The 27,436-nt window shown below is 44.4% G+C and overlaps 1 protein-coding gene across 1 annotated transcript; it reads right to left on the reverse strand.

Moving 5' to 3' along the window:
• Positions 1-927: 927 nt before the first annotated feature.
• On the reverse strand, positions 928-26,866 carry LOC139374159 (alpha-1A adrenergic receptor-like). Its single transcript, XM_071115169.1, has 2 exons — positions 25,432-26,866; positions 928-2,826 (listed from the first exon to the last, which is right to left on the reverse strand). Exons 1-2 carry the CDS (start codon positions 26,381-26,383, stop codon positions 2,234-2,236), a joined length of 1,545 nt encoding a protein of 514 aa, XP_070971270.1. The 5' UTR covers positions 26,384-26,866; the 3' UTR covers positions 928-2,233.
• Between the last annotated feature and the right edge of the window lie 570 nt (positions 26,867-27,436).

Genomic DNA, 27,436 nt, shown 5'->3' on the forward strand with positions numbered 1-27,436 from the left:
GTCTGGAGTAATTGCTTGCATGGCCATTTTGTTATTGTCAGCTTGGCAGAGATTTTGGCTGGGCCCCTCACACAGCGGCTGACTCATACAGTACTTAAGGCAACGTCCCAAATGGCACTCTATCCCCCATTAAGCACTATAGCGCTCTGGTCAAAAGTAGTGCACTATATAAGGAATAGGGTGCCGTTTGGGACACAGGGACTATGATTTATGTCTAGTGCTTTCCTTTGTCTCAAAAATTATGGGGGGGGGGGGGGGTGTACACTGAGTTGACAAAACATTAGGAAAACCTGCTCTTTCTGTGACAGACTGACCAGGTGAATACAGGTGAAAGATATGATCCCTTATTGATGTCACTTGTTAAATCCAATTCAATCAGTGTAGATCAAGGCTGTCAAACTCATTCATGCAGGTCCTAGTGTCTGCAGGTTTTTGTTTTTTTCCTTTGAATTAAAACCTAGACAACCAACTCAACATTAGGAAGGTGTTCTTAATGTTCTGTACACTCGGTGTGTAACACACAGAGGCAAGGAACCATTTTTTTATGCGCCTCATCTGTGATACAGTAGTTATACTACTCTGGTAGTGCTACTATTACTCAATTGGTGTCAGAGAAGACATCTTTGATGTGATCATGGACATTTTTAACTGAATTGTGATTATGAGGGAATGCAGCTGGTAGGGCATTACAGTAAATGGTAAATAGCAGCTGCCAATAGTGACACCTGCTGGGAATGACAGGTACAGTACAATATGTAGTTACAATTCATATGTGGTGTGTAGTTTGTGTGGGTATTTTGTCCAAACCTAGCCACCGTACAATGTACCTGATACAGCAGTTAAGGTTTCACCAGCTGCTCAGTTGAATCGCTTTAGCCTAGAGTTTTAGTGCTAGGCTGGAACAAAAGCCTGCACCGACCAAGGCCCTCCAGGACTGACATCCATTTTATTTTGCTTAACATTGACAGACGTCATTGAACCATCAGCAAATACAAACAAAACAAAAGCGTATTTTTGGCAATGCAAAGAACAGACAAATACTGTAATCAACGTGTTCAAGGATTTCATTCTGTCAATCCTTGTCCTTTCAAAAGATACATGACCTCTCTTCTCTCTGGCTCTGATTGCAGTTAAGGTAAATACACCATGATACTTATTCAACTGCTCCGTACATTGTTTCCAGTCTGAATGTGACCCATCACTTTTATAATGCAATTTCACAGAGGTCTGCTAACGTCAGTTCATCACAGTTCACCTCACTCATTGACTTAGCAAAGTAATCCGATGCAATTATTATCACCCATACACTACCCTATGTTTACTCACATCACCCCAACATTTTCCTGTGCAATATTTTCGTCATTCAAGTCAGTGGCTTTCACTTTGTGATATGTGCTTTCTCTAAGAGAACACACGTCTATGCCCAGCTGCATTGTGTTAAATTGAGCTGGATGAGCTGATACCCTAGAAAAGGGGTGTTTGTCAGTAGGTTATGGTAAAATGGGAGTTGTGAGTTGTGACATTGTGTCTCGATGTTGCTGCTGGTTGTAGGGGTTGAGCTGTTTGGACTTGAGAGTGAGAATGCTCAAAGGACATCAGGATCATCAGCAGCCCGTCACTATCAATGAGAAGTCAGTTTGACATCTTGCCACTTGTCCAGAAAGTGCCTTTTCCACACCCACTTATTGTTCTGCGCTTGTCTTTTTAACGCAGCTCAAATAAATAACGCTCCATTCCACTTCACTTCAATCGCCATCCAACAAAATGAAACAAACGCGATACAATCATTAAAGTTCGATATCATATTTTGGAGCAATTTGTGCTCGGATCAAATTGGGCCATTTCCAGACAAAATGAACTCAGGCCTTTGATCGATGTCCAAACAACTCTCTGCAGACAAATGTTCCTCCAGTCTTGTTTGTTTGCTGGTCAAATGGTCCCATGATAACCCCAAGTTCCGATCTTACATTTTGTGGAATTTCTGCATTCCATTCCATTGTGCAAGTGGAAAAGAGCACTTCCTTTTGACTCTTACCTCTTTCTGCTTCGCAACGGCAAACCCCAACTAGGTGATTTAAGGAAGGAATTATATTGGTCATTCCATGTGTTGATACTCCAATGGCAACCATCACGTGCTTTCACTTGCAGCGTCACTGCAAATGTCATTGAAGAAGCAATTGAAATGACAGTAGCCATCCACATTCGCCACTCCCTTTGTCTGTCCCTCTAGAATCTAGATGTCTGTCTCCTTCAGGCCGTAGCACTCTGTGAGGTCATAGATCTGATAGCAGCTCTGCTCGGCGACGTCGTTGTAAATCCCCATGGAAACCGTGTCAATCTCTGTCCTCGCAAGGGAGGGCGTCGTGACGCCTCCCTTAATCTTATTGGACAGATTGTTCATCTTCTCCTTGAGCTGGAACGATGACTTCTGTAGTGGCGGGAACAGGCTCCACCCTTTAAAACTCAGTGAACGTCCTTGAGTACCCTTGTAGTAATTCGAGCTCCCGCACGACTCATGGTTGATGGAGTACCCCGGCCGGTTGTCTGTCACACTGGCATTGCCAATACCCATAGTACCCATTTCCCTGCCATCTATGCCCTGGTTGTGATGGCCCTTGACGGCCGTGCGCCAGTGCTGGTCATAGAAACGCCTCAGGACTCGGCGGCGGCGGTGGCACTGGCAGCGGAGGAGGCGGGTGAAGGCGCGCTGGAACTCTTTGCTGGAGCACGGGTAGATGACAGGGTTAATGCAGCTGTTGAAGTAGCCCAGCCAGAAGATGACCTTAAAGACCATGTCAGATGGCTTCAGTGCCGGGAAGAAGGAGCCTGGGAAGGGACAGAGGAGAGAGGTGTTAGGATCTGTGATAATCTTGAAGATTTTGTGTGTAAGACAAGAATTGGCCTCAAATGAGATACATCTAGCTGTTTTTGCTATGCATCTTCAAGAGCGAACGGCAGTTTCTTCGGGTAAGGTTAAGGTGGGAGGTGTGTGTTTCTTTGTAAACAACAGCTGGCGCGTGATCTCTGGAAGTCTCTAGGTTTTGCTCATTTGAGTTGGAATACCTCTTGATAAGTAGCAGACCATACTATTTATCTAGAGAGTTTTAATCTATTTTTTTCATAGCTGTCTATTTACCACCACAAACCAATACCGGCACTCAACGAGATGTACAGTATAGTGCCATAAACAGCTATATAGGGCCAGTGATTTTAATGCAGGGAATCTGAAAAACTGTCTTACCAAATGTTTTCCAGTATTTCACCTGTGCAACTAGAGGGGAAAAACTCTAGATTACTGTCACACCCTGACCTTGGAGATCCTTTTTATATCTCTATTTTGGTTTGGTCAGGGCGTGAGTTGGGTCGGGCATTTCTAAGTTTTGTGTTTCTATAATTTCCTATCTCTATGTTTTGGCCGGGTATGATTCTCAATCAGGGACAGCTGTCTATTGTTGTCTCTGATTGGGAAGCATACTTAGGTACCCTTTTACCACCTGTGTTTGTGAGAAGTTGACTTTGTTTAGGGCACATAGCCTTTGAGCGTCACGGTTTGGTTTTGTAGTGGTACTCTCACCACGCTGCACCTTGGTCCTCCCCTTTCATCAGCCATGACAATTACCTTTATTCCACCAACAGAAATGTATACAAAGCTCTCCCTCGTCCTCCATTTGGCAGATCTGACCATAACTCTAACCTCCTGATTCCTGCTTACAAACAGGAAGTACTAATGACACGCTCAATATTGAATTGGTCCAATGAAGCGGATAATAAGGTAGAAGACTGTTTCACTATCACAGACTGGAATATGTTCCTGGATTCATCTGATAACATTGAGGAGTTTACCACATAAGTCACTGGTTTCATGAATAAGTGCATCGACGACATCGCCCCCCATAGTGACCATATGTACATATCCCAAGCAGAAGCCATGGATTACAGGCAACATTCACACTGAGCAAGAGCTGCCACCTTAAAGGAACGGGACACTAATCTGTAGGCTTATAAGAAATCCCAAGACAACCTCCAAGCCATCAAACAGTCATACCGTCAATACAGAACTAAGATCGAATCCTACTATGCAGGCTCTGATCTTTTTCAGATGTGGCCGGGCTTGCAAACTATCACGGATCACAAAGGGAATCCCAGCCGCAAGCTGCTCAGTGACGCAAGCCTACCAGACAAGCTAAATTCCTTCTATTCTCGCGTTGAGACAAGCAACAGTGAACCATACCTAAGAGCACCAGCTGTTCGGACAACTGTGTGATCTTGCTCTCCGTAGCCGATGTAAGACCTTTAAACAGGTTAACATTCGTCTGGAAAGAGCAGTGTGGAGTGCAATTGAGATTGCGTCATCTGTGGATCTGTTGGGGTGGTGTGTGAATTGGAGTGGGTCTATGGTTTCCGAGTGGTGTTGATGTGACGCATGACCAGCCTTTCAAAGCACTTCATAGCTACCGATGTGAGTGCTACGGGTCGGTCATCATTTAGGCAGATGACCTTGGTATTCTTGGGCACAGGGACTATGGTGGTCAGCTTGAAACATCTAGGTATTACAGACTAGGTCAGGGAGAGGTTCAAAATGTCTGTGAAGACACTTGCCACTTGGTCCACGCATGCTCTGAGTACACATCCTGCTAATCCTTCTGGCCCCGTGGCCTTGTGAATGTTGACCGGTCTGACTCACATCGGCTACGGAGGGAGTGATCACACAGTCAATTGGAACAGCGGGTGCTCTCATGCATGCTTTAATGTTGCTTGCCTCGAAGCGAGCATAGAAGGTATTTAGCTCGTCTTGTAGGCTTGTGTCACTGGGCAGCTCACGGCTGGGTTTCCCTTTGTAATCCTTAATAGTTTGTAAACCCTGTCACATCCGACGAGTGTCAGAGCCGAAGTAGGTTTCAATCTTAGTCCTGTATTGACGCTTTGCCTGTTTGATGGTTTGTCTGAGGGCATAGCGAGATTTCTTATAAGCATCCGGATTAGTCCTGCTCCTTGAAAGTGGCAGCTCCAGCCTTTAGCTCAGTGCTGATGTTGCCTGTAATCCATTGCTTCTGGTTAGTATATGTAACTGTGGTCACTGTGGGGATCACGTCATCTATGCACAATTGATGAAGCCGGTGACTGATGTGGTATACTCCTCAATGCCATTGAATAAATCCCAGAACATATTCCAGTCTGTGCTATTAATCCTGTTGCATCCGTGTCATCTGACCACTTCCGTATTGAGTGAGTCACTGGTACTTCCTGCTTTAGTTTTTGCTTGTAAGCAGGAATCAGGAAGATAGAATTATGGTCAGATTTGCCAAATGGAGTGTGAGGGAGAGCCTTGTACGCATCTGTGTGTGGAGTTAAGGCAGGCTAGAGTTTTTTTCCCTCGAGTTGCACATATAACATGCTGGTAGAAAAAAGGTAAAACAGATTGAAGTTTTCCTGCATTACTAGAAGTTAGGTAAAACAGATTGAAGTTTTCCTGCATTACTAGGAGCACCGCTTCTGGACGAGCATTTTCTTATTTGCTTTTGGCCTTATTCAGCTTGTTGAGGGCGGTCTTCGTGCCAGCATTGGTTTGTAGAGGTACATAGACCGCTACGAAAAACTGTACTTTTGGTAGAGATGTTTCAGTGGAGAGGAACACTTGGTACAGCCCCCACGTCCCTAATCTCATCTCCGCCACGGTGTTGACTGGCCCTCCTTTCCTTCATCTCTCCTTGCCCTGGCCTGAGCCCTCTCCTTAGGGACCTGTAGGCAGTTTAGTTTAGATTGGAGCTGACGTGGCACACACGCACACTATCCTTGTGGGGACCAAACAACTGATACCCATTCAAAATCCAATTTTCCTTAACCACTAACCCTAAATCTCTAGGGCTTAACCTATTCTTAAAGGGACATTTCTATATTTTTAACTTCATATTCATCATCTCCAGCACCACCCCAACATCAACATATGTGAAAATAGTGCTTTTCTATGTTTTGTACAAAAGAAAGAAGATGGATGTTTCCAATGACATCATCAGCCAATTAGTAGGCAATTAATTAGTAGGCAATGCCTACTCATAAGTGGTTAAAATCACATAAGGCACACCAATATTGCTGGAAAAACCTGTCTTCCTCTAAGTTTTTTAGTACTGTAATGATCGTTGTTGAAGGATTGGACCAAGGTGCAGCGTGGAAGGCGTCCATCATATTTATTCATGTAAACCAGCAACAAAACAATGAAGAGTAACAAAACGAACGTGCAGCTTTGTAGGGCTGAAAAGCAACAATACAAAATCAAGATCCCACAAACAGGTGGGAAAAGGCTGCCTAAATATGATCCCCAGTCAGAGACAACGATAGACAGCTGCCTCTGATTGGGAACCATACCAGGCCAACATAGAAAAGAAACAACAAGACTATCCACTCTAGTCACACCCTGACCTAGCCAAAATAGAGAAATAAAAGGTTCTCTAAGGTCAGGGCGTGACAACTACAAACATAGAAACGTCCCGTTTTAACATATGTTGATGTTGGGGTGGTGCTGGAGATGAAAATTAAGTTTAATCCTTTAAACCTAACCTTAACCCCAAACCCCTAACCTTAATTTCTAACCCTAAACCTAACCCCTAACCATAATTCTAACCCTACCATATAATTAAACAGCAGCAGTAAAATAACAAGTGAGGCTATATACAGGGGCTACCGGTACAGAGTAGAAGCAGGGTAAAAGAGGGGTCTGGGTAGCCGTTTGATTAGATGTTCAGGAGTCTTGGCTTGGGGGTAGAAGCTGTTAAGAAGCCTCTTGGACCTCAACTTGGCGCTTGGTACAGCTTGCCGTGCGGAAGCAGAACGAATAGGGAGACTAGAGTCTTTGACAATGTTTAGGGCCTTCCTCTGACACCACCTGATATAGAGGACCTGTATGGCAGGAAGCTTGGCCCTAGTGATGTACTGGGCTGTTCGCATTACCCTCTGTAGTGCCTTGCGGTCGGAGGCCATGCAGTTGCCATACCAGGCAGTGATGCAACTAGTCAGGATGATCTCGATGGTGCAGTTGTAGAACCTTTTGAGGATCTGAGGACCATTGCCAAATATTTTCAGTCTCCTGAGGGGGAATAGGCTTTGTCGTGCCCTCTTCACAACTGTCTTGGTGTGTTTGGACCATGATAGTTTGTTGGTGATGTGGACACCAAGGAACTTGAAGCTCTCAACCTGTTCTACTACAGCCCCGTCGATAAGAATGGGGGCGTGCTCGGTCCTCCTTTTCCTGTAGTCCTCAATCATCTCCTTTGTCTTGATCACATTGAGGGAGAGGTTGTTGTCCTGGCACCACACGACTAGGTCTCTGACCTCCTCCCTATAGTCTGTCTCCTCGTTTTCAGTGTATTGGTGCAATAGCCAATTTATGTAATAGCCTACAGTTTTCTTGACATTTTGATTTAATCATTGTGGTAGGCTCAAGTTTTTTTAATTTAATTTAATTAAATTTAAATTTGACCCCCTTTTCTCCCCAATTTTGGGGTATACAATTGTTAGTAGTTACTATCTTGTCTCATCGCTACAACTCCCGTACAGGCTCGGGAGAGACAAAGGTCGAAAGCCATGCGTCTTCCGAAACACAACCCAACCAAGCCGCACTGCTTCTTAACACAGTGTGCATCCAACCCGGAAGCCAGCCGCACCAATGTGTCGGAGGAAACACAGTGCACCTGGCGACCTGGTTAACGTGCACTGCGCCCGGCCCGCCACAGGAGTTGCCAGTGCGCGATGAGACAAGGATATCCCTACTGGCCAAAACATCCCTAACCCGGACGACGCTAGGCCAATTGTGCGTTGCCCCATGGACCTCCCGGTCACGGTCGGCTGCGACAGAGCCTGGGCTCGAACCCATATAGGCTCATGTTTTACTGCTACGACGTACCCACATTATTTATTTTGCCGGGACACCGTACCGGACTGTACCGCTTTATTTTTACCCCTGACCCAAACCCTAATTGTAACCCTTAAGCCTAAAATAGCCTTTTTCTTTGTGTGGACAGGTGAAATGTCCCCACTTGTCCAAATGTTCCTTGTTTCACTATGCTGATGAGGAAAACACATACACACACACACACACCCACACACACATACACACAGTCTACTTGCAAGTGTCAGCATTGCACCGGCTTCACAGGCACTATACCAGTAGCAAAGATGTAAATAGCAAAAGAGAGGCACGCTTGCAAGTAGAGAGGAAAGGAGGTAGTGTAGTGAGGGAGGGGAGGAGAGGTTATCATCAGCCACCATCACCCACTGGAGTGGCTTTAACAACCTGACATAGGGTCACAACAGGCCTCCTCTCTTGGCCAGTATGGCGGTAATTTGGGTGGTAGTCAGGTCTCTGAGATGAAAGCGTGTTCCTTTTGGACAAGATTGGTGTGTGTGTGCATACGTATGTGTGTGCAATGGGTAATTGGTGTGTCTGTGTGTGCTTGTGTGTAATGGGTAATTGGTGTGTCTGTGTGTGCTTGTGTGTAATGGGTAATTGGTGTGCTAGTGTTGCTCGGAGGAACCCACCACCACCAAGCCAGATTTTTGGGGGCATTACTGTACATAACGATCCCTTTAAAGAACCAGACAACCCTTTGTGACCCCCTGTGTGGGATCTGACTGATGACACCATTATAGACTACTGTACTGTTGTCGGATGTATGTGGCCCATTAGGCTACTACTACAGGAAGACTCGGTACCATTAGGTGGGTGATGGAGACAGAGTGAAACTCACTGGTGGTTCATTGTTTGAGGTCTTGCTTTGTTTTCTCTCGTTATTAGTGTTGTGTACTTGATGTAGAAGGCTGATGACGAAACAAAGATACAACTATCATGCTCTTTTCTGCCAGTTTTGTGGGAACTATACAATAGTTTGCTGTGATTGAGCTTGCCTGTCGCAATGTAACCAATGAAAGAGTCCCTAAAGTGTGCCCATGTAAGGGGGTGCGTGTTGGTGGCAGGGAAGTCAGGGGCAGGAGATCGAACTTGGTATAAACGGAGCAGTTTAATAAGTGCTCAAAAACTCTGAAAACCAAAATATACAAAATATTACAAGTGGGTACAAAACCCGTCGCACACCAGAACATATCTTGCACAATGCTTACAAACAAAACAATCACCAACAAGGACAACGAGGGGGAACAGAGGGTTAAATACACAACATGTAATGAATGGGATTGGAACCAGGTGTGATACAAGACAAAACCAAAAGAAAATGAAAAGAGGATCATCGATGGCTAGAAAGTCGTTGACTTCGACCTCCGAACGCTGCCCGAACAAGGAGAGGGACCAGCTTCGGTGGAAGTCGTGACAGCCCATCTGGCACTCTAGGCAGACTCAAGGGAACGTTCAAAGTATTTGAAAAGATTTCAAACCCAGGTCTGTTGTGTATACAGTACACACAGATTCATTATTCACACTCACATGCACACACTCCTAACTTTGCCGCAGGGGGGTATGTGTCATATAAACAACTCTACACCCTCCTTCCCCTAGTCTGCCCTCATCTGCCCAGTTTGAGATTGGTTTTCATCTGGTGCGGAGCTAGGAATCGTGTTTCAAGAATGAGTCATGCCAATTTACATCTGCCAGAAGGAGAGATTTATGTCCCTTTGGTCCTGTTCTTCCCAGAGGCTTCACTGCTGACTGGTTCAACACAACAACACAGCATTAAAATGAACTATCAGACACAAGGCATCATGGAAAAAGTAGTCAAAAAAAAGACATCAACTTTGAGCGATGAATTCCGATTGTAGTCACGAGTCATATGCTACTTAGGAAGTACCTGGATTGATTTGGCTTGTTGCCTTGACACATCGCCGCTGTTGCCATGACCACATCAGCAGACGGAGATGAATAACTACTTTATAGTACTTTAGCTGCTTTTAGGAGTTTACGGAGTCTCTTTTATGTGGAGCTTCTCTTTCGAGAAGATGTTTTTTTTTGTATTTTGTGAGGATATGGTTTTGAAAAGTTCAGTTGTGACAGTTTAACAGTTCCCAGAGTCCCAGCCTTACAGTGCCTTCAGAAAGTGGTCATACTCTTTGACTCCTTGCACATTTTGTTGTCTTACAATCTGAATTCAAAATGGATTTAAATATGATAAATTGTTTCACCCATCTACACACAATACCCCATAATGACAAAGTGAAAACAGGTTTTTGACATAATGGATTGTGCAATATTTCTAAATTCTTTCTAGGTGTGTCCAAACGTTTGTCTGGTACTGTACCTCAACTGGTATGCCATCCAGCCCTGGAGTTTTTATCTAGAAGTTCCTCCTCTGTAATTAGGCGTTCAATGAGTATTTCTGTATAGCTGTAAATTTTACACTATTAATTTTTAAAAAATCCTTTCAAGTAACTTCAGTTCGTGGATATGGAGGAGACTGAAATTAAAACATATGCTTAAAGTACGTTGCTTCCTCTTTCAAAATATAGTTTGGTGAATCATGGATGACTCTGTCATTTGTAAATGATTTTTTTATTTATTCTTAAAGCTCTGTCAAGTTGGTTGTCGATCATTGCTAGATAGCCATTTTCAAGCCTTGACATAGATTTTCAAGCCGCATTTTCAAGTCAAAACTGTCATTAGGCCACTCGGGAACATTTACCATCTTCTTGGTAAGCAACTCCAGTGTATATTTGGCCTTCTGTTTTAGGTTATGGTCCTGCTGAAAGGTGAATTAGAATTTACTTGAGTGCCTTATTGCAAACAGGATGCATGTTTTGGAATAATTGTATTCTGTACAGGCTTCCTTCTTTTCAATCTGTCATTTAGGGTAGTATTGTGGAGTAACTACAATGTTGTTGATCTATCCTCTGTTTTCTCCTATCATAGCCTGTCACGTTCTGACCTTAAGTTCCTTTATTTTGTCTTTTGTTTTAGTATGGTCAGGGCGTGAGTTGGGTGGGTTGTCTATGTTAGTTTTTCTATATTTTTCTATTTCTGTGTTTGGCCTGATATGGTTCTCAATCAGAGGCAGCTGTCAATCGTTGTCCCTGATTGAGAACCATATGTAGGTAGCCTGTTTTCAATTGTGTTTTGTGGGTGGTTATTTTCAGTCTTTGTGTGTTTGCACCAGATAGAACTGTTTCGGTTGTCACTTTGTTGTTTTGTATTTTTGAAGTGTTCAGTTTCTTATTAAAAAGATGAACGCTAACCACGCTGCGCTTTGGTCCGATCCTTCTTCCACCCAAGACAACCGTTACAGAACCACCCACCAAAAAAGGACCAAGCAGCGTGGTATCGGGCAGCAGCGATCTCAGGACTCCTGGACATAGGAGGACGTTTTGGACGGCAAGGGTTGCTACACATAGGAGGAGATCCTGGCTGGAAGGGATTGCCTCCCATGGGAACAGGTGGAGGCAGCCAGGAGAGCGGAGGCAGCAGGTAATGGGAGCCAGCGCTTCGAGGGAACACGGCTGGCAAGGAAGCCCGAGAGGCAGCCCCAAAAAATGTATTGGGTGGGGGCACACGGGGAGTGTGGCAAAGTCAGGTAGGAGACCTGAGCCAACTCCCCGTGCTTACCGGAGAGCGAGAGGGACCGGGCACGCACCGTGTTATGCGATGAGGCGCACGGTGTCCCCGGTGCGTGTGCATAGCCCGGTGCGGTACATTGCAGCGCCTTGTATCGGCTGGGCTAGAGTGGGCATCGAGCCAGGTGCCATGAAGCCGGCTCAGCGCATCTGGTCTCCAGTGCGTCTCCTCGGGCCGGTGTACATGGCACCAGCCTTACGCATGGTGTCCCCGGTTCGCCAGCACAGCACAGTGCGGGCTATTCCACCTCGCCGCACTGGCCTGGCTACGGGGAGCATTCAACCAGGTAAGGTTGGGCAGGGTCGGTGCTCAAGAGCTCCAGTGCGCCTTCACGGTCCGGTCTATCCGGTGCCACCTCCACGCATCAGCCCTCAGGCTGTCTCCCCGTCTGTCCTGAGCTGCCAGAGTCTCCCGTCTGTCAGCCCGGAGCTGCCGGAGTCTCCCGTCTGTCAGCCCGGAGCTGCCGGAGTCTCCCGTTTGTCAGCCCGGAGCTGCCGGAGTCTCCCGTCTGTCAGCCCGGAGCTGCCGGAGTCTCCCGTCTGTCAGCCCGGAGCTGCCGGTGTCTCCCGCCTGTCATCCCGGAGCTGCCGGAGTCTCCCGCCTGTCATCCCGGAGCTGCCGGAGTCTCCCGCCTGTCATCCCGGAGCTGCCGGAGTCTCCCGCCTGTCAGCCCGGAGCTGCCAGAGTCTCCCGCCTTCTCAGCCCGGAGCTGCCGGAGTCTCCCGCCTGTCAGCCCGGAGCTGCCGGAGTCTCCCGCCTGTCAGCCCGGAGTTGCCGGAGTCTCCCGTCTGTCATCCCGGAGCTGCCGAAGTCTCCCGTCTGTCATCCCGGAGCTGCCGGAGTCTCCCGCCTGTCAGCCCGGAGCTGCCGGAGTCTCCCGCCTGTCAGCCCGGAGCTGCCGGAGTCTCCCGCCTGTCAGCCCGGAGCTGCCGGAGTCTCCCGCCTGTCAGCCCAGGGCTGCCGGAGTCTCCCGCCTGTCAGCCCGGAGCTGCCGGATTCTCCCGCCTGTCATCCCGGAGCTGCCGGAGTCTCCCGCCTGTCAGCCCGGAGCTGCCGGAGTCTCCCGTCTGTCAGCCCGGAGCTGCCGGTGTCTCCCGCCTGTCAGCCCGGAGCTGCCGGAGTCTCCCGTCTGTCATCCCGGAGCTGCCGGAGTCTCCCGCCTGTCAGCCTGGAGCTGCCGGAGTCTCCCGCCTGTCAGCCCAGGGCTGCCGGAGTCTCCCGCCTGTCAGCCCGGAGCTGCCGGATTCTCCCGCCTGTCAGCCCGGAGCTGCCGGAGTCTCCCGCCTGTCAGCCCGGAGCTGCCGGAGTCTCCCGCCTGTCAGCCCGGAGCTGCCGGAGTCTCCCGCCTGTCAGCCCGGAGCTGCCGGAGTCTCCCGCCTGTCAGCCCGGAGCTGCCGGAGCCGTCAGTCAGCCAGGAGCTGCCGGAATCGCCCTTCACTCCGGCGCTGCCGGAGTCTCCTGCCTGTCCGGCGCTGCCAGAGTCGTTCTTCACTCCGGCGCTGCCGGAATCTCCCATCCATTCGGGACCCGTGGCTTGGGTCCTCAGTCCGAGGTCAGTGGCGAGGTTCGCCGCATTAAAGAGGCCACGGAGGTGGGTAGAGAGGCGGAGAAGGACTATGGTGGAGTGGGGTCCACGTCCCGCGCCAGAGCCGACACGGCGGACAGACACCCACCCAGACCCTCCCCTATAAGTTTAGGTTTTGCTGCCGGAGTCAGCACCTTTGGGGGGGGGGGCTGTCACATTCTGACTTTAGTTCCTTTGTTTTGTCTTTTGTTTTAGTATGGTCAGGGCGTGAGTTGGGTGGGTTTTCTATGTTAGTTGTTCTATATTTTTCTATTTCTGTGTTTGACCTGATATGGTTCTCAATCAGAGGCAGCTGTCAATCGTTGGCCCTGATTTAGAACCATATTTAGGTAGCCTGTTTTCAATTGTGTTTTGTGGGTGGTTATTTTCAGTCTTTGTGTGTTTGCACCAGATAGAACTGTTTCGGTTGTCACTTTGTTGTTTTGTATTTTTGAAGTGTTCAGTTTCTTATTAAAAAGATGAACACTAACCACGCTGCGCTTTGGTCCGATCCTTCTTCCACCCAAGACAACCGTTACATTGCCATTAAACTGTAACTGTTTTTTAAAGTTACGGTTAAATCCCTGAGCGGTTTCTTTCCTCTCCGGAAACTGAGTTAGGAAGAACGCCTCTATCTTTGTAGTGACTGGGTGTGTTGATACACCATCCAAAGTGTAATTAATAACTTCACCATGTTTAAAGGAATATTCAATGTCTGGTTTTATTTTTTACCAATCTACCAATAGGTGCCTTGCTTTGCTAGACATTGGATAACATCCTTGGTCTTTGTGGATGAATCTGTGTTTGAAATTCACTGCTCAACTGAGACCTTACAGATCATTGTATGTGTGGGGTACTGAGATGAGGTAGTCCTTCAAAAATTATGTTAAACTGTTATTGCACACCGAGTGAGTCCATGCAACTTATGTGACTTCTTAAGCAAATGTTTACTCCTGAACTTGTTTAAGCTTGCCATAACAAAGGGGTTGAATACTTACTGACTCAAGACATTTCTAAAAACATAATTCCACTTGGACATTATGGGGTATTGTGTTGAGGCCAGTGACAAACAATCTCAATTTAATCCATTTTAAATGCAGGCCGTAACACAACAAAAGGCAGAAAAGGTCAAGGGGTGTGAATACTTTCTGAAGGCACCATGTACATCAGTTTAAGCTATGAATTGAATGCTTTGAAAAACGTTTACGTGCGTGAGGAGCTGGTGACATCTCAGCTGTAATATTCCCAAATCCAGGAGAAACTCTGTAATACTTGTGACACAGTTATAATGGCTGATACATGCTTACAAAAAGTTATAAAGCATTATAATGGCAGGTTTTAAGTCAAGTGTTACCGGAAACTATTCAGTATGTCAGCCATTTATAATAAGCAAATTACCTACCTGTCAATCAACTGCGGTGTAGTGTTGGGGGAGAGGATTGCTTAATTGAAGACGACACTCAATGTAAAGGTCATTGTTCTATGAATCAATGCTTTGAAATCGAAACCTTGAGTGGAGAGGCCTTAAAGGACTGTGCAACAGTGTAATGAGTGTTGTGCAAGCTTTGACAGGTGCCAATCACTTGGAGTGAGTCACGTACAGGCCTGGCTGATGGATCTGGCTGGGCCATATGATACTTAGATATTTTGAATAGTAACTTGGGTTTTTTACTTACACTTTCTGTAAGCCTTTATAGAGTATCCGTTTTCAAGAGAGCATTTTATTTAAAAATGTACTTATTTTTTTTACTAGGCACGTCGGCGAAAAACAAATTCTTATTTTCAATGACAGCCTGGGAACAGTGGGTTAAACTGCCTTGTTCAGGGGCAGAATTATAGATTTTTATCTTGTCAGTTTGTGGATTTGATCTTGCAACCTTTCGGTTACTAGTCCAATGCTCTAACCACTAGGCTACCTGCCGCCCCATTCAAGAGAGTATTACAGGTACAGTTCAACCAAATAAAAAATGACATAGTTTTTCTTATCCCTGTAAGTCATCTATGAACAAGGTAACACAGCACTCCATGTCCATAGACCGGGGTAGGGAAACCAATGTGTCATTTTGTCATTTGGATGAAGTATCCCTTTAAGTCTGTTTTATTATTGCGTCTGGACCAACATTGGGAAAAAGGCAAAACCATGGAAATCTAGACCAACATTGATCACTATATATACAGTGGGGCAAAAAAAGTATTTTTGTCAGCCACCAATTGTGCAAGTTCTCCCACTTAAAAAGATGAGAGGCCTGTAATTTTCATCATAGGTACACTTCAATTATGACAGACACAATGAGAAAAAAAATCCAGAAAATCACAGGACCACTCCAGGACCTTGAAATGCTTTCATCTTCAATGCCCTTGCTGATGGAAGGAGGTTTTCACTCAAAATCTCACGATACATGGCCCCATTCATTCTTTCCTTTACATGGATCAGTCGTCCTGGTCCATTTTCAGAAAAACAGCCCCAAAGCATGATGTTTCCACCCCCATGCTTCACAGTAGGTATGGTGTTCTTTGGATGCAACATTCTTTGTCCTCCAAACACAACGAGTTGAGTTTTTACTAAAAAGTTATATTTTGGTTTCATCTGACCATATTACATTGTCCCAATCTTCTTCTGGATCATCCAAATGCTCTCTAGCAAACTTCAGACGGGCCTGGACATGTACTGGCTTAAGCAGGGGGACACGTCTGGCACTGCAGGATTTGAGTCCCTGGCCGCGTAGTGTGTTACTGATGGTAGGCTTTGTTACTTTGGTCCCAGCTCTCTGCAGGTCATTCACTAGGTCCCCCCGTGTGGTTCTGCGATTTTTACTCACCGTTCTTGTGATCATTTTGACCCCACGGGGTGAGATCTTGCGTGGAGCCCCAGATCGAGGGAGATTATCAGTGGTCTTGTATGTCTTCCATTTCCTAATAATTGCTCCCACAGTTGATATCTTCAAACAAGTTCAAACAGGTGCCATTAATACAGGTAACGAGTGGAGGACAGAGGAGCCTCTTAAAGAAGAAGTTACAGGTCTGTGAGAGCCAGAAATATTGCTTGTTTGCAGGTGACCAAATACTTATTTTCCACCATAATTTGCAAATAAATTCATTAAAAATCCTACAATGTGATTTTCTGGATTTTTTTTCCTAATTTTGTCTGTCATATTTGAAGTGTACCTAGGATGAAAATTACAGGCCTCTCTCATCTTTTTAAGTGGGAGAACTTGCACAATTAGGGACTGACTAAATACTTTTTTGCCCCACTGTATATATATATACAGCCAAGGGGGAAGGCTATGCTTACAGAGGTAGTCTATTGATGGACACAACCTGCTAAATTTGTCAAGCCCTCACAATTTGTCTTCTTTCAAATAGATGATGAGAGAAACAAATGGCAAAGCCCCTCTCGCTATTGGCCAAAGTACTCTCAGAACCTATCAAGAATGTGAAATGAAAAAAAAAAAGAATCCTCAAAGATAACATCGTGCAGGCCTGTTTTTCCTGAGCTAATTATTTCCTTTGGCAAAGCAGAGCTCCCCTTGCCCCCTCCCACCTCTCCATGGGTATGGGGATATTCATAATGGTATCATGTGAAAAAAGCGCAACAACATGTTAGTCATGTCCAAAATGGCACTCTATTCCCTATATAGTGTACTACTTTTGACCCATATGGCTCTGGTCAAAGTAGTGAACTATGCAGGAGATGGTGTAATCTTTATTTATCTAGGCAAGTCAGTGAAGAACAAATTCTTATTTACAATGACGGCATACCCCAACCTAACCCTAACAACACTGGGCCAATTGTGCGTTGCCCTATGGGACTCCCAATCACTGCCAGTTGTGATACAGCCTGGAATCGAACCAGGGTCTGTAGTGATTCCTCTAGCACTGAGATGCAGTGCCTTGGACTGCTGCACCACTCAGGAGCCCATTTTGGGACAAATCCACACAGTAGTCTCGTTTTGCTGGGAGTCAAAGACCTTCCTTACAACATCAGTGTCTTCAATAACATGGTGGTACTGGTGCCGAGGCCATCATCAGATGCCTTTGTAACAATCAGAAGCGATACGTAACTACAGTTTCAGGTTACGTACAACGTGTCTGTTCTGTTTGTAAAAGTACTGAGTTCGGATATCTACAGTACCAGTCAACAGTTTGGACACCAACTCATTCAAGGGTTTTTCTTTATTTGACTATTTTCTACATTGTAGAATAATAGTGAAGACCTCAACCCAATTGAGATGGTGTGGGATGAGTTGGACCGCAGAGTGAAGGAAACGCAGCCAACAAGTGCTCAGAATATGTGGGAACTCCTTCAAGACTGTTGGAAAAGCATTCCAGGTGAAGCTGGTTTAGAGAATGCCAAGAGTGTGCAAAGCTTTCATCAAGGCAAAGGGTGGCTACTTGGAAGAATCTCAAATATTGTAAGGGAGTGCGTAACTGGCGGCAGGGAAGTCAGACGGAAGAGAGCAAAACTGGGTAATCAACAGAGTAGTTTTATTCATAAAACCACTGGAAACCAGAACAACAAACAAATGGGTACAAAACCCGTTGCGCACCAGAAAAAACGTGCACATGCACTTACAATCAACAATTCCGCACAAAGACATGGGGGGAACAGAGGGTTAAATACACAACATGTAATGAGGGAAATGAGACCAGGTGTGTGGGAAGACAAGACAAAACAAAAGGAAAATTAAAAGTGGATTGATGATGGCTAGAAGACCGGCGATGCCGACCGCCGAGCGCCGCCCGAACAAAGAGAGAACCGACTTCGGCGGAAGTCGTGACAAATATAACATATATTTTGATTTGTTTAACACTTTTTTGATTACTACATGATTCCATATGTGTTATTTCAAAGTTCTGATGTCTTAACTATTATTCTACAATGTAGAAAATAGTAAAAAGAAAGAAAAACCTTAAATGAGTAGGTGTGTCCAAACTTTTGACTGGTACTGTATATGGTTAGAGTTGTATTACTAATTACTATGCCTTCCTGTGTATCCTATATCAAGGTTTCTGTCACATTACTATACACATTGCCTACTGCATATAATATATGACGAGTTTATCTCCTTAAGGCAGAGACATTACGGTCTCAAAATGTATTTTTTTTTGTTTTGTTCCTCTGCTTTAACAGCACACGGCCCCAAAGTTGATATTTTTCTCCGTTTTAGATTAGACCTCTGGACAGCACTGACATTTTGTTTTTTGGAAAAAGTGAAACGTTGGGCTTGACTGTATTACAATATTTTCTCCTGCTGTCAGTCTGTCGCAGTTCCGCCACCACATTAACACGGACATTCCTACAGCGATAAGGCTCGGAGAAGAAGTGTTAAACATTATCTCTTTTGAACTGCTCTGCATTCCTAGAATTGGAGGGTTGCTCGACATTTGAGTGGCGAGGTGATGACATTTGAAAGATTTTGGCAACTATTTAAGGCTGTGTGTGTGTGTGTGTGTTTGTATGTGTGTACGTGTGTGTGTACGTGTGCGTTTGCGTTTGCGTGTGCGTTTGTGTGTTCGGACAAATGCTAAAAGCTTGTGTTCCAACACAAATAGATGTGTCATGGGGACTGGAGCCACAGAAATTGAGTCACGAGCATCATCAGAGCCACATTTCTTTAGCCTAAGATAATGACAATGCCTTCAGTGGTTGCTTAGTGTGGATTTATTGTTGCACCCTGAATGAAATGTCTTGGTAGTTGACTTCCTCGCTCTGTGCACTATCATGAGGTTACCAAGCAATGTTTCTCACTTCGTTCTACCAAGACATTGCATGCAAAGGCTAACTCAGAGACATGAAGAGGAAAGGCAGAGAAGTTTTGAGAGGGGGAGAGAACAAAAGAACGAGAGGGGTATTGTACGTGTGGAATGGTGCCATCTTTACCTCCTCCCTTCCCCCTCATCCTGGCTGTTGGGCGTGTGTTGTTGAGACTATGGGAGGAATTCAATTACAGCTGTCATAAGGGCAGTGGACCGTTGGGTTCCTGGGGTCAGCGGCCTGAATACCACAATTAGAGTTACCCATCTCTCTTAATAGACTCTTTCGTGTCGATGAAATTTAAATATCCTTGTTTAATATTTCACTTTCTTAATAGTGCACTAGGAATATGTAAACATAAGCACAGTGAAAGAGATATATAACTTAAAAGTAATTGAATCGGGGTTGGGGAGCTGGGGACTGAGGGACTGGAGGTTGGAGGGCTGGAGGACTGAGAGGCTGGGAGGTAAGAAGGCTGGGGCTGGGGGGCCTCAGCTAGCCTGGCACAAGTAGCAGAGCTTGCTGGTTGGAGCCGAGCCAGGAGATGCTATCAGCCAACCAACAGCCAAGTACGCACAATAACATTCCGGGGGATTGTAGGAACTGAAATCTAAGGAACTCAACTTGATTAGTAGGCATAGTATGTTATGTGTAGGCTTATACAAAACAACGAGGCTGTGTTGGCTTGCAACAATGTTACAAACACTGGTCCATTGAGATGGAAATCCCCAATGGTTTTAAACACACTTTCCTTTTTCCACCTAACACCTGTGGTGCGAATAGGATTTCCCATGATAGAAATCCATATTGCAAAGTTAGTTGTTGTTTACTCTCAGAGGTAGAGTACAACTTCTAAAAGATGCCTCCCTTTCTAAACTCTATGGTGCCTGACTAAACTCCACCCTTTGTTCCAAAAGCAATGTTTGCCAGAATATCGCTTTTAGAATTACCCATCTCTAAAATATTTTGTCTATCTTGGGAGCACAGTCCATTTGTTCTGTTGTTCTGTTGTTAAGATTTTTGCGCGCTGGGTGGAACTAACGAAGTGGTGCTGGCCATCTTTCTGCTTTTGAATGATTTTCCTGATACATACTGTAAATAATGCAATAGAAAGGATGAGGTATAGAGTGTGCGTGTGTGTGTACCAGTGGAGGCTCCTCAGAAGAGGACTGGGAGGACTGTACTCCTCAGTGAATTTCATAAAAATAAAAATGGTAAAACATTTTAAAAGTTATCCTTTTTAGATAAAACTAGACTAAATATACTCCCGTCATCAAATAATTGATTAAAATACACCGCTTTGCAATGAAGGTCTATTGTAGCCTCAACAGCACTTGGTATGGTAGCACCATGGTGTAGCCAGAGGACAGCTAGCTTCTGTTCTCTTCTCTGTACATTGACTTCAATACAAAACCTAGGAGGCTCATGGTTCTCACCCCCTTCCATAGACTTACAGAGTAATTATGACAACGTCAAGAGGACATCCTCCAACCTATCAGAGCTCTTGTATATCAGAGCTCTTGACATGTTGTCCTCCCAATCAAAAGATCAGATCATGAAACTAGTACTGAAAGCATAAGCTACAGCTAGCTAGCACTGCAGTGCATAAAATGTGGTGAGTAGTTGTCTCAAAGAGAGAGAAAGATAATAGCTGAACAGTTTTGAACAAATACATTTCTTCCAACATAAAGGAAAAGCAAGAGAGAGAGAGAGATTACATTTTTCTTTTTCACTTTCAATTTCAATTACTTAGCTAGCAAACCCAGTCGTTCCTTCTAAATGTTCCATTTACATACTGGCTGGCAATGTTCTTATCCCTTGTTTGCTAACTAGCCAACTATGACTAACTTGCAGTCACTTCAAAAAGTGCAGTCAGAATAACATCAACAGTAGCTGCATTTGCATTTGTTTAAGCTGTTTTCTAGTGACATTTATTTGGATGCATCCATAAAAATGAGCTAATGAGGTGCGATTTCGCCTGGCATAGAAAATGTGCTCACTTGTTAGGACACTGTTGTTCCGAGGAGCGGGCCAACAACACAGATAAAACAATCACTTCCAACTGACGCTGGAAAGACTGCAAACTAGCTACACTTTGTTTCATTTGACCATTTTTTCAATTGACATTTCTTTGTATACAGTGCATTCGAAAAGTATTCAGACCCCTTGACTTTTTCCACATTTTGTTACGTTACAGCCTTATAAAAAAAGTTATTAAATAAAAAAATGTCCTCACTAAATAATGACAAAGCGAAAACATGTTTTTTTTATTTTTTTGCAAATTTATAATATAATAAAAACTGAAATACCTTATTTACATAAGTATTCAGACCCTTTGTTATGAGACTCGAAATTGAGCTCAGGTGCATACTGTTTCCATGGATCATCCTTGAGATGTTTCTTCAACTTGATTGGAGTCCACCTGTGGTAAATTCAATTGATTGGACATGATTTGGAAAGACACACACCTGTCTATATAAGGTCCCACAGTTGACAGTGCATGTCAGAGCAAAATCCAAGCCATGAGGTCCAAGGAATTGTACATACATTTCAGAGACAGGATTGTGTGGCACAGATCTGGGGAAGGGTACCATAAAATTTCTGCAGCATTGAAGGTCCCCAAGAACACAATGGTCTCCATCTTTCTTAAATGGAAGACATTAGGATCCACCAAGCCCTTCCTAGGGCTGGCCGCCCAACCAAACTGAACAATCTGGGGAGAAGGGCCTTGTTCACAGAGGTGACCAAGAACCCGATGGTCACTCTGACAGAGCTCTAGAGTTCTTCTGTGGAGATGGGAGAACTTTCCAGAAAGACAACCATCTCTGCAGCACTTCACCAATCAGGTCTTTATGGTAGAGTGGCCAGATGGAAGCCACTCCGCACATGACAGTCCGCTTGGAGTTTGCCAAAAGGCACCTAAAGTCTCTCAGGCCATGAGAAACAAGATTCTCTGGTTTGATGAAACCAATATTGAACTCTTTGGCCTGAATGCCAAGCGTCACATCTGGAGGAAACCTGGCACCATCTTTACGGTGAAGCATGGTGGTGGCAGCATCATGCTGTGGGGATGTTATTCAGTGGCAGGGACTGGGAGACTAGTCAGGATCGAGGGAAAGATGAACAGAACAAAGTACCAAGATATCCTTGATGAAAACCTTCTCCAGAGTGCTCAGGACCTCAGACTGGGGTGAAGGTTCACTTTCCGACAGGACAATGACCCTAAGCACACAGCCAAGACAACACAGGAGTTGCTTAGGGACAAGTCACTAAATGTCCTTGTGTGCCACAGTCCAGACTTGAACTCGACATCTCTGGAGAGACTTGACAATAGCTGTGTAGCGACTCTCCCCATCCAACCTGGCAGATTTTGAAAGGATCTGCTTAGAAGAATAGGAGAAACTCCCCAAATACAGGTGTGGCAAGCTTGTAGTGTCCTAACGAAGGAGACTTGTGGCTGTAATTGCTGCCAAAGGTGCTTGAACAAAGTGCTGAGTAAAGGGTCTGAATACTTATTTAAATGTGATATTTCAGTTTTGGGGGGGGGGGGGGGGGTGAATTTGCTAAAATGTCTAAAAGCCTGTTATTGCTTTGTCATTATGGGCTATTGTGTGTAGATTGATTATTAATTTCAGAATAAGGCTGTAACATACCAAAATGTAGAAAAAGTAGTGACACATTCATTACTATGGGTCAGCTGGAGATAGAATTTGAATATTAAAACAATGTTGTAAGAGACAGACAGCAAGGTTTATACATATTTCCGCCATTGAAAACTACATGTTAGTCTAAAAGAAATGTGAGATCATTTCTGGATGCTTTTTACAGTGGAGATCAAGTTTATACATTCCCTGGCTAGTCTGATGAAACTGTGGATTGCGCAGTCAGGCGAAACAGAATAAATAGGTATTTTAATGTCATAGACTTAGCTGGTGTGTTGTGGATTGAAGTCCACAAGCGAAGTGAAAATGTAAGAGGAGGAGAGCGCATAATTGCGAGAAGGAATACAACATGGCTGCTATGAAAGTGAACTGTGTTTACGTGTGATCAGGGGTGTATTAATTTAGCCAAATTCTGTTGAAAAACATTTCTTAAAAGGAAGTAATCAGAACGAAACGAAACGATTACACCCTAGATCAGCTAGATACAGGCAAGAGTGTGCAAGGCAGTATTGAATGTGTCACTGTCTGTCCATAGGACACTTTCTGTCACCTCAAAATGTTTCCTCGACCTGTGTGCACCTACGTTGTAAACTTTCATTCATAGGCTAGGTTGTAGCAACCTCATGATGGGTATAGGGAAAACGTCAGTATCATGTAGTAGCCTTAACCTATCGCTGTTACATTGAACTGGGTGAATGGAATATGAATGACAGCCATCCAATATGCTGTAAGAGGCCATGCTCAAGAAAAGAAAGATGTGTCCTCCCTCATCTTAAATGGCACCGACCGCCATTGTTGTGTACAATGTGTGTGTCTTTCTTATTTGACATCACAGTGGGCAGAGACGTCAGTTCAACATCTAGTTTTGATTTGAGTTGTCAACTAACGTGAATTCAACGTGAAATCATGTCATTGGACTTCGGTTAGAATTTGGGTGAAAAGAAATATGAAATGCCCTTATATGGATCCAATCAGTTTTCCATGTTGACTCAATGTCATCACATCATTTTGGGAAGGTTGAAATTATGTGGAAACAACGTTGATTCGACCAGTTTTTGCCCAGCAGGATGTCATCATAAATGGCTCTGCCACACATCATCAGTAGGGTAAAACTAACCTGTCTCACGGTGGTCTAAACTCAGCTCACGTTCCCTATTAGCGGGTGAACAAGCCAACGCTTGGTGAATTCTGCTTCACACGTTTGACCCCCGCCTCTTTCTCATTGATGCTCCTTATAAAACGTATTACACTTGACATAATTAGGGTGGCATTTGATTAACTCCTGTTATGCCTCTCGTCTCTACATCTGACCCCATTTCACCAGTAAAGCACTTTTCCACTCATTAGCATTTTATTGACCGTCTGCCGCTCCGTGAGCAAGTCACCTGTTTGTTTCTCAAATCACCATCAGCCAAAGGTTCTTGCACTGACTCTCACACATTGTTTTTATTGCTGTTTAATGACCTGTAGAGTATATTGTGTTGCGTTTGAACACCTTCTACTCCCTTTCAACTCCTTTTCTCTATTGAGCTGTTTGTTGTAGAGAAATGCATTGTAAAAACAACCACCCACAACTCTTATTATTAAGTAACTGGTTACAGGCCTTTTTCTTCTTCTGTTGACTCAACTTCTCTGTCCTAGTGTTAACCTGAACTAAAAACTATTAGTTGGCCCAAACTAAGCTCCAACTTGAGAGAACTTTGTCAAAAAATTCTGTCAATAATAAAATGATGTTTTCTCAACTCATATGTTCATTCAAGTAGAAACTATTATTTGGGAAACTTAACTAAAAACAAAGTCTGTGCAGCTGATTACACACAGCTTATTAAACTTACATAGTTGGTACACAATTGCATGGTGCATGTTCATTTATACAGTAATTATGATTCAACATGTCCTCACCTGGGATATGAACACACAACCTCGGTTCATGGCATGCCAATCTTCCTGCTACACCACCATGTCTGTGGCAATTATCAGTTAATCTGATTATTCTCTCATCATTGATTTCATGTACTTATTTAAGCAATTCAAATGTTCAGTATAGTTGTCTAATGTTGGTGGGGAATATTATATATTTTAATGTGACTCCTTAATCACTATGATAAATAAAATAGTTTTTCTTGAGTGTACTTTTATGTCAGGAAAGAAATTGGAATGGCTTGTTTTTTCTCTTCAACATACATAAAACAGTAGGGCTTTAAGCACAATTGATGACGCCTTTGAAGGATATTTTATGTCTATGGACTGCAAACAATACATCGATTATTTGCACATGTATATAGGCATATGAAAAATCGGACTTATAGTTTTGTGTAATGATGCCGGATGCCACAATTAGAACTCTTCATGATAGGTTGTAGTACATTGTTACCGAGTATATGTCGTGTGTAATAGTGCGTAATTGTGGATTTTCTCATTATGCTACGTTTATCTTCTAGAGAAAAAGAAAAGAAAAGAAAAACCAATACCTCACAATTTCAGATACGAAAAGAATGTATTGTATTGGCAGTTTGCACGCTGCGCGCAACCTTATCATACTAATTATGCACTTGGATGAATTTCAAACATCCTTGTTTAATGTTTCACGTTCTAAATATTGCACTTCAATATGTAAACATAAGCACAGTGAACAAGATATAACCTAAAAGTAATTTAATTGTATTTGAGTGATATGGACACGAGGTATAGGCTACATCCTCGCAGTGAAATGCACACTCGTCAATCAATACAGCGAATCCTACTGATCACACAAGGGAGAGCACCCACAAATGTACAGATTCAGAGACACAGATTTTACATATGGTTAAAACAAAGAAGCAATTAGACTGTAGTCTCTATTGTGGACCTCTTTAACTCCCAATCAATTGCTAATTAAATGTTGATAATGCAAACCAACACTTACCCAGTGGTAAAACAAAGAAAAACGGTAGCCAACACAGGATGAACATCCCGACGACAATCGCCAGGGTTTTGGCAGCCTTCTTCTCCCGGGAGAACTTCATCAAGCGCACGGACAGCGAACTCCGGAACGGGTGGTTTTTACTCTTGGAAGTATCCTCCAGCATGCTCCGACAGTGAATTCTCAGCACCACTTCTATCGACTTATTTCTCTCCCGTTTGACCCCAGCTTCTAAACTCTTGGTAGTCCTCCGGGCCACCACGTAGACCCTGAAATACATCACTAGGATGACCATAAGCGGCAGGTAGAAGGAAAAGAGCGAGGAGAAGAGGGCATAGCCCGGTTCTTCGGTGATGCTGCAGACGCTCTCGTCGGTCGGCGGCGGTTCCTTCCATCCCAGCAGCGGTCCTATGGAGATGACCATGGAGGAGACCCAGACCAAGACCAGAATGACAGCGGCTTTCTTCTCCGTCATGATGGTGGGGTATTTGAGGCAGTGTTTGACCCCGATGTACCTGTCTATGGAGATGATACAGAGGCTGAGGATGGACGCGGTGCAGCAGAGAACATCCACCGCTGCCCAGATGTTGCAGAAGACCCGGCCGAACACCCAGCATCCCAGCACTTCCAAAGACGCGGAGAAAGGCAGCACAATAATGCTCAATAGCAAGTCCGCTATGGCCAGGTTGACTATAAAGAAGTTGGTGACGGTCTGTAAGTGTCTATTGCATAGCACCGAGAGGATAACCAAAATGTTCCCAACGATAGCCACCAAGATGAACACGGATAGAAAGACCCCGACCGCAATGACCTGGGGGTCCAGGGTGATGTTGGTGCAGCTGGTGGAGTTGGTGCTGTTGTCTGTGAATAAGATTCGGCCCAGGAAAGATTCGTTGAGAGCTTTTTCAAAATATATTCCATCATTGCTTTCGTTCATCAAATTAGAATATGTCATTTTGAAACTCCATAAAGAAAACGTTATAGTTTGATTCCAAGGGAAAACAAAGTGGTTTTCATAATGTTTTGTGTGTTTCCATTATGAAAAGAAAACGAGATGAAATGGGACATTCTTCTCACAGATGTGAATTGTCTTGAATTTATAAACATCTCTAGTGTTATCTAGATTGTTTTATCTATTAAATGCGTATTTTTTCCCCCAACAAAAATAAAATCGATGCGCAATTACAGCACCATCCCTCTGTCTGAAAATGCGGGATCAACTATTCCTTTTTTTAAAACTGAAGACTGTTCCAGCCAGGGATTTTCTTTGAGTTCTATTGAGGTAGTAAAAATGTCAGAAAAGCTCAAATGAAGTATCAGTAAGTATATTTTTGTAGCTCCATGGCACCGGATGGTCCGATTCTAGTCCACTGGTGGTATTCTTTTAGTAAGAAGTCCAACCCGAACGACAGAGTCTCAGCCTGCCGAGGACCCCAGCATCTGAGCCCTGCGCTCCTCCCTAGCAAGTGGATTAAGTGACGCGTCTCCTAATAACTGCGATGCCACGAGAGGGAGTCGCGCCCGTTTCCACACACTCAACGCGCATGCCAGTGTCGCCGCGAGTGTATATATTTTACCCATAGCCTAATATTCAGTTGATGTTTAGACTACTTCAGTATAACATCGCTGACATATGCAACCTGAAGCCAGACTACATGCAAACTAAACCCTTCAGTAGAATATAATACACTACATTGCCAAAAGTATGTGGACACCTGCTCGTTGAACATCTCATTAAAAAATCATGGGCATTAATATGGAGTTGGCCCGGCCTTTGCTGCTATAACAGCCTTCACTCATCTGGGAATGCTTTCCACTAGATTTTGGAACATTGCTGCAGGGACTTGCTTCCATTCAACCACAACAGCATTAGTGAGGTCGGACAATGATGTTGGGAGATTAGGCCTGGCTTGCAGTTGGCGTTCCAATTTATCCCAAAGGTGTTCGTGAGGTTGAAGTCAGGGCTCTGTGCTTGCCAGTCAAGTTATTCCACACCGATCTCAAAAAT

Source organism: Oncorhynchus clarkii, chromosome 19 (genome assembly GCF_045791955.1).
Source record: "Oncorhynchus clarkii lewisi isolate Uvic-CL-2024 chromosome 19, UVic_Ocla_1.0, whole genome shotgun sequence".
Classification (NCBI taxonomy): Eukaryota; Metazoa; Chordata; class Actinopteri; order Salmoniformes; family Salmonidae; genus Oncorhynchus; species Oncorhynchus clarkii.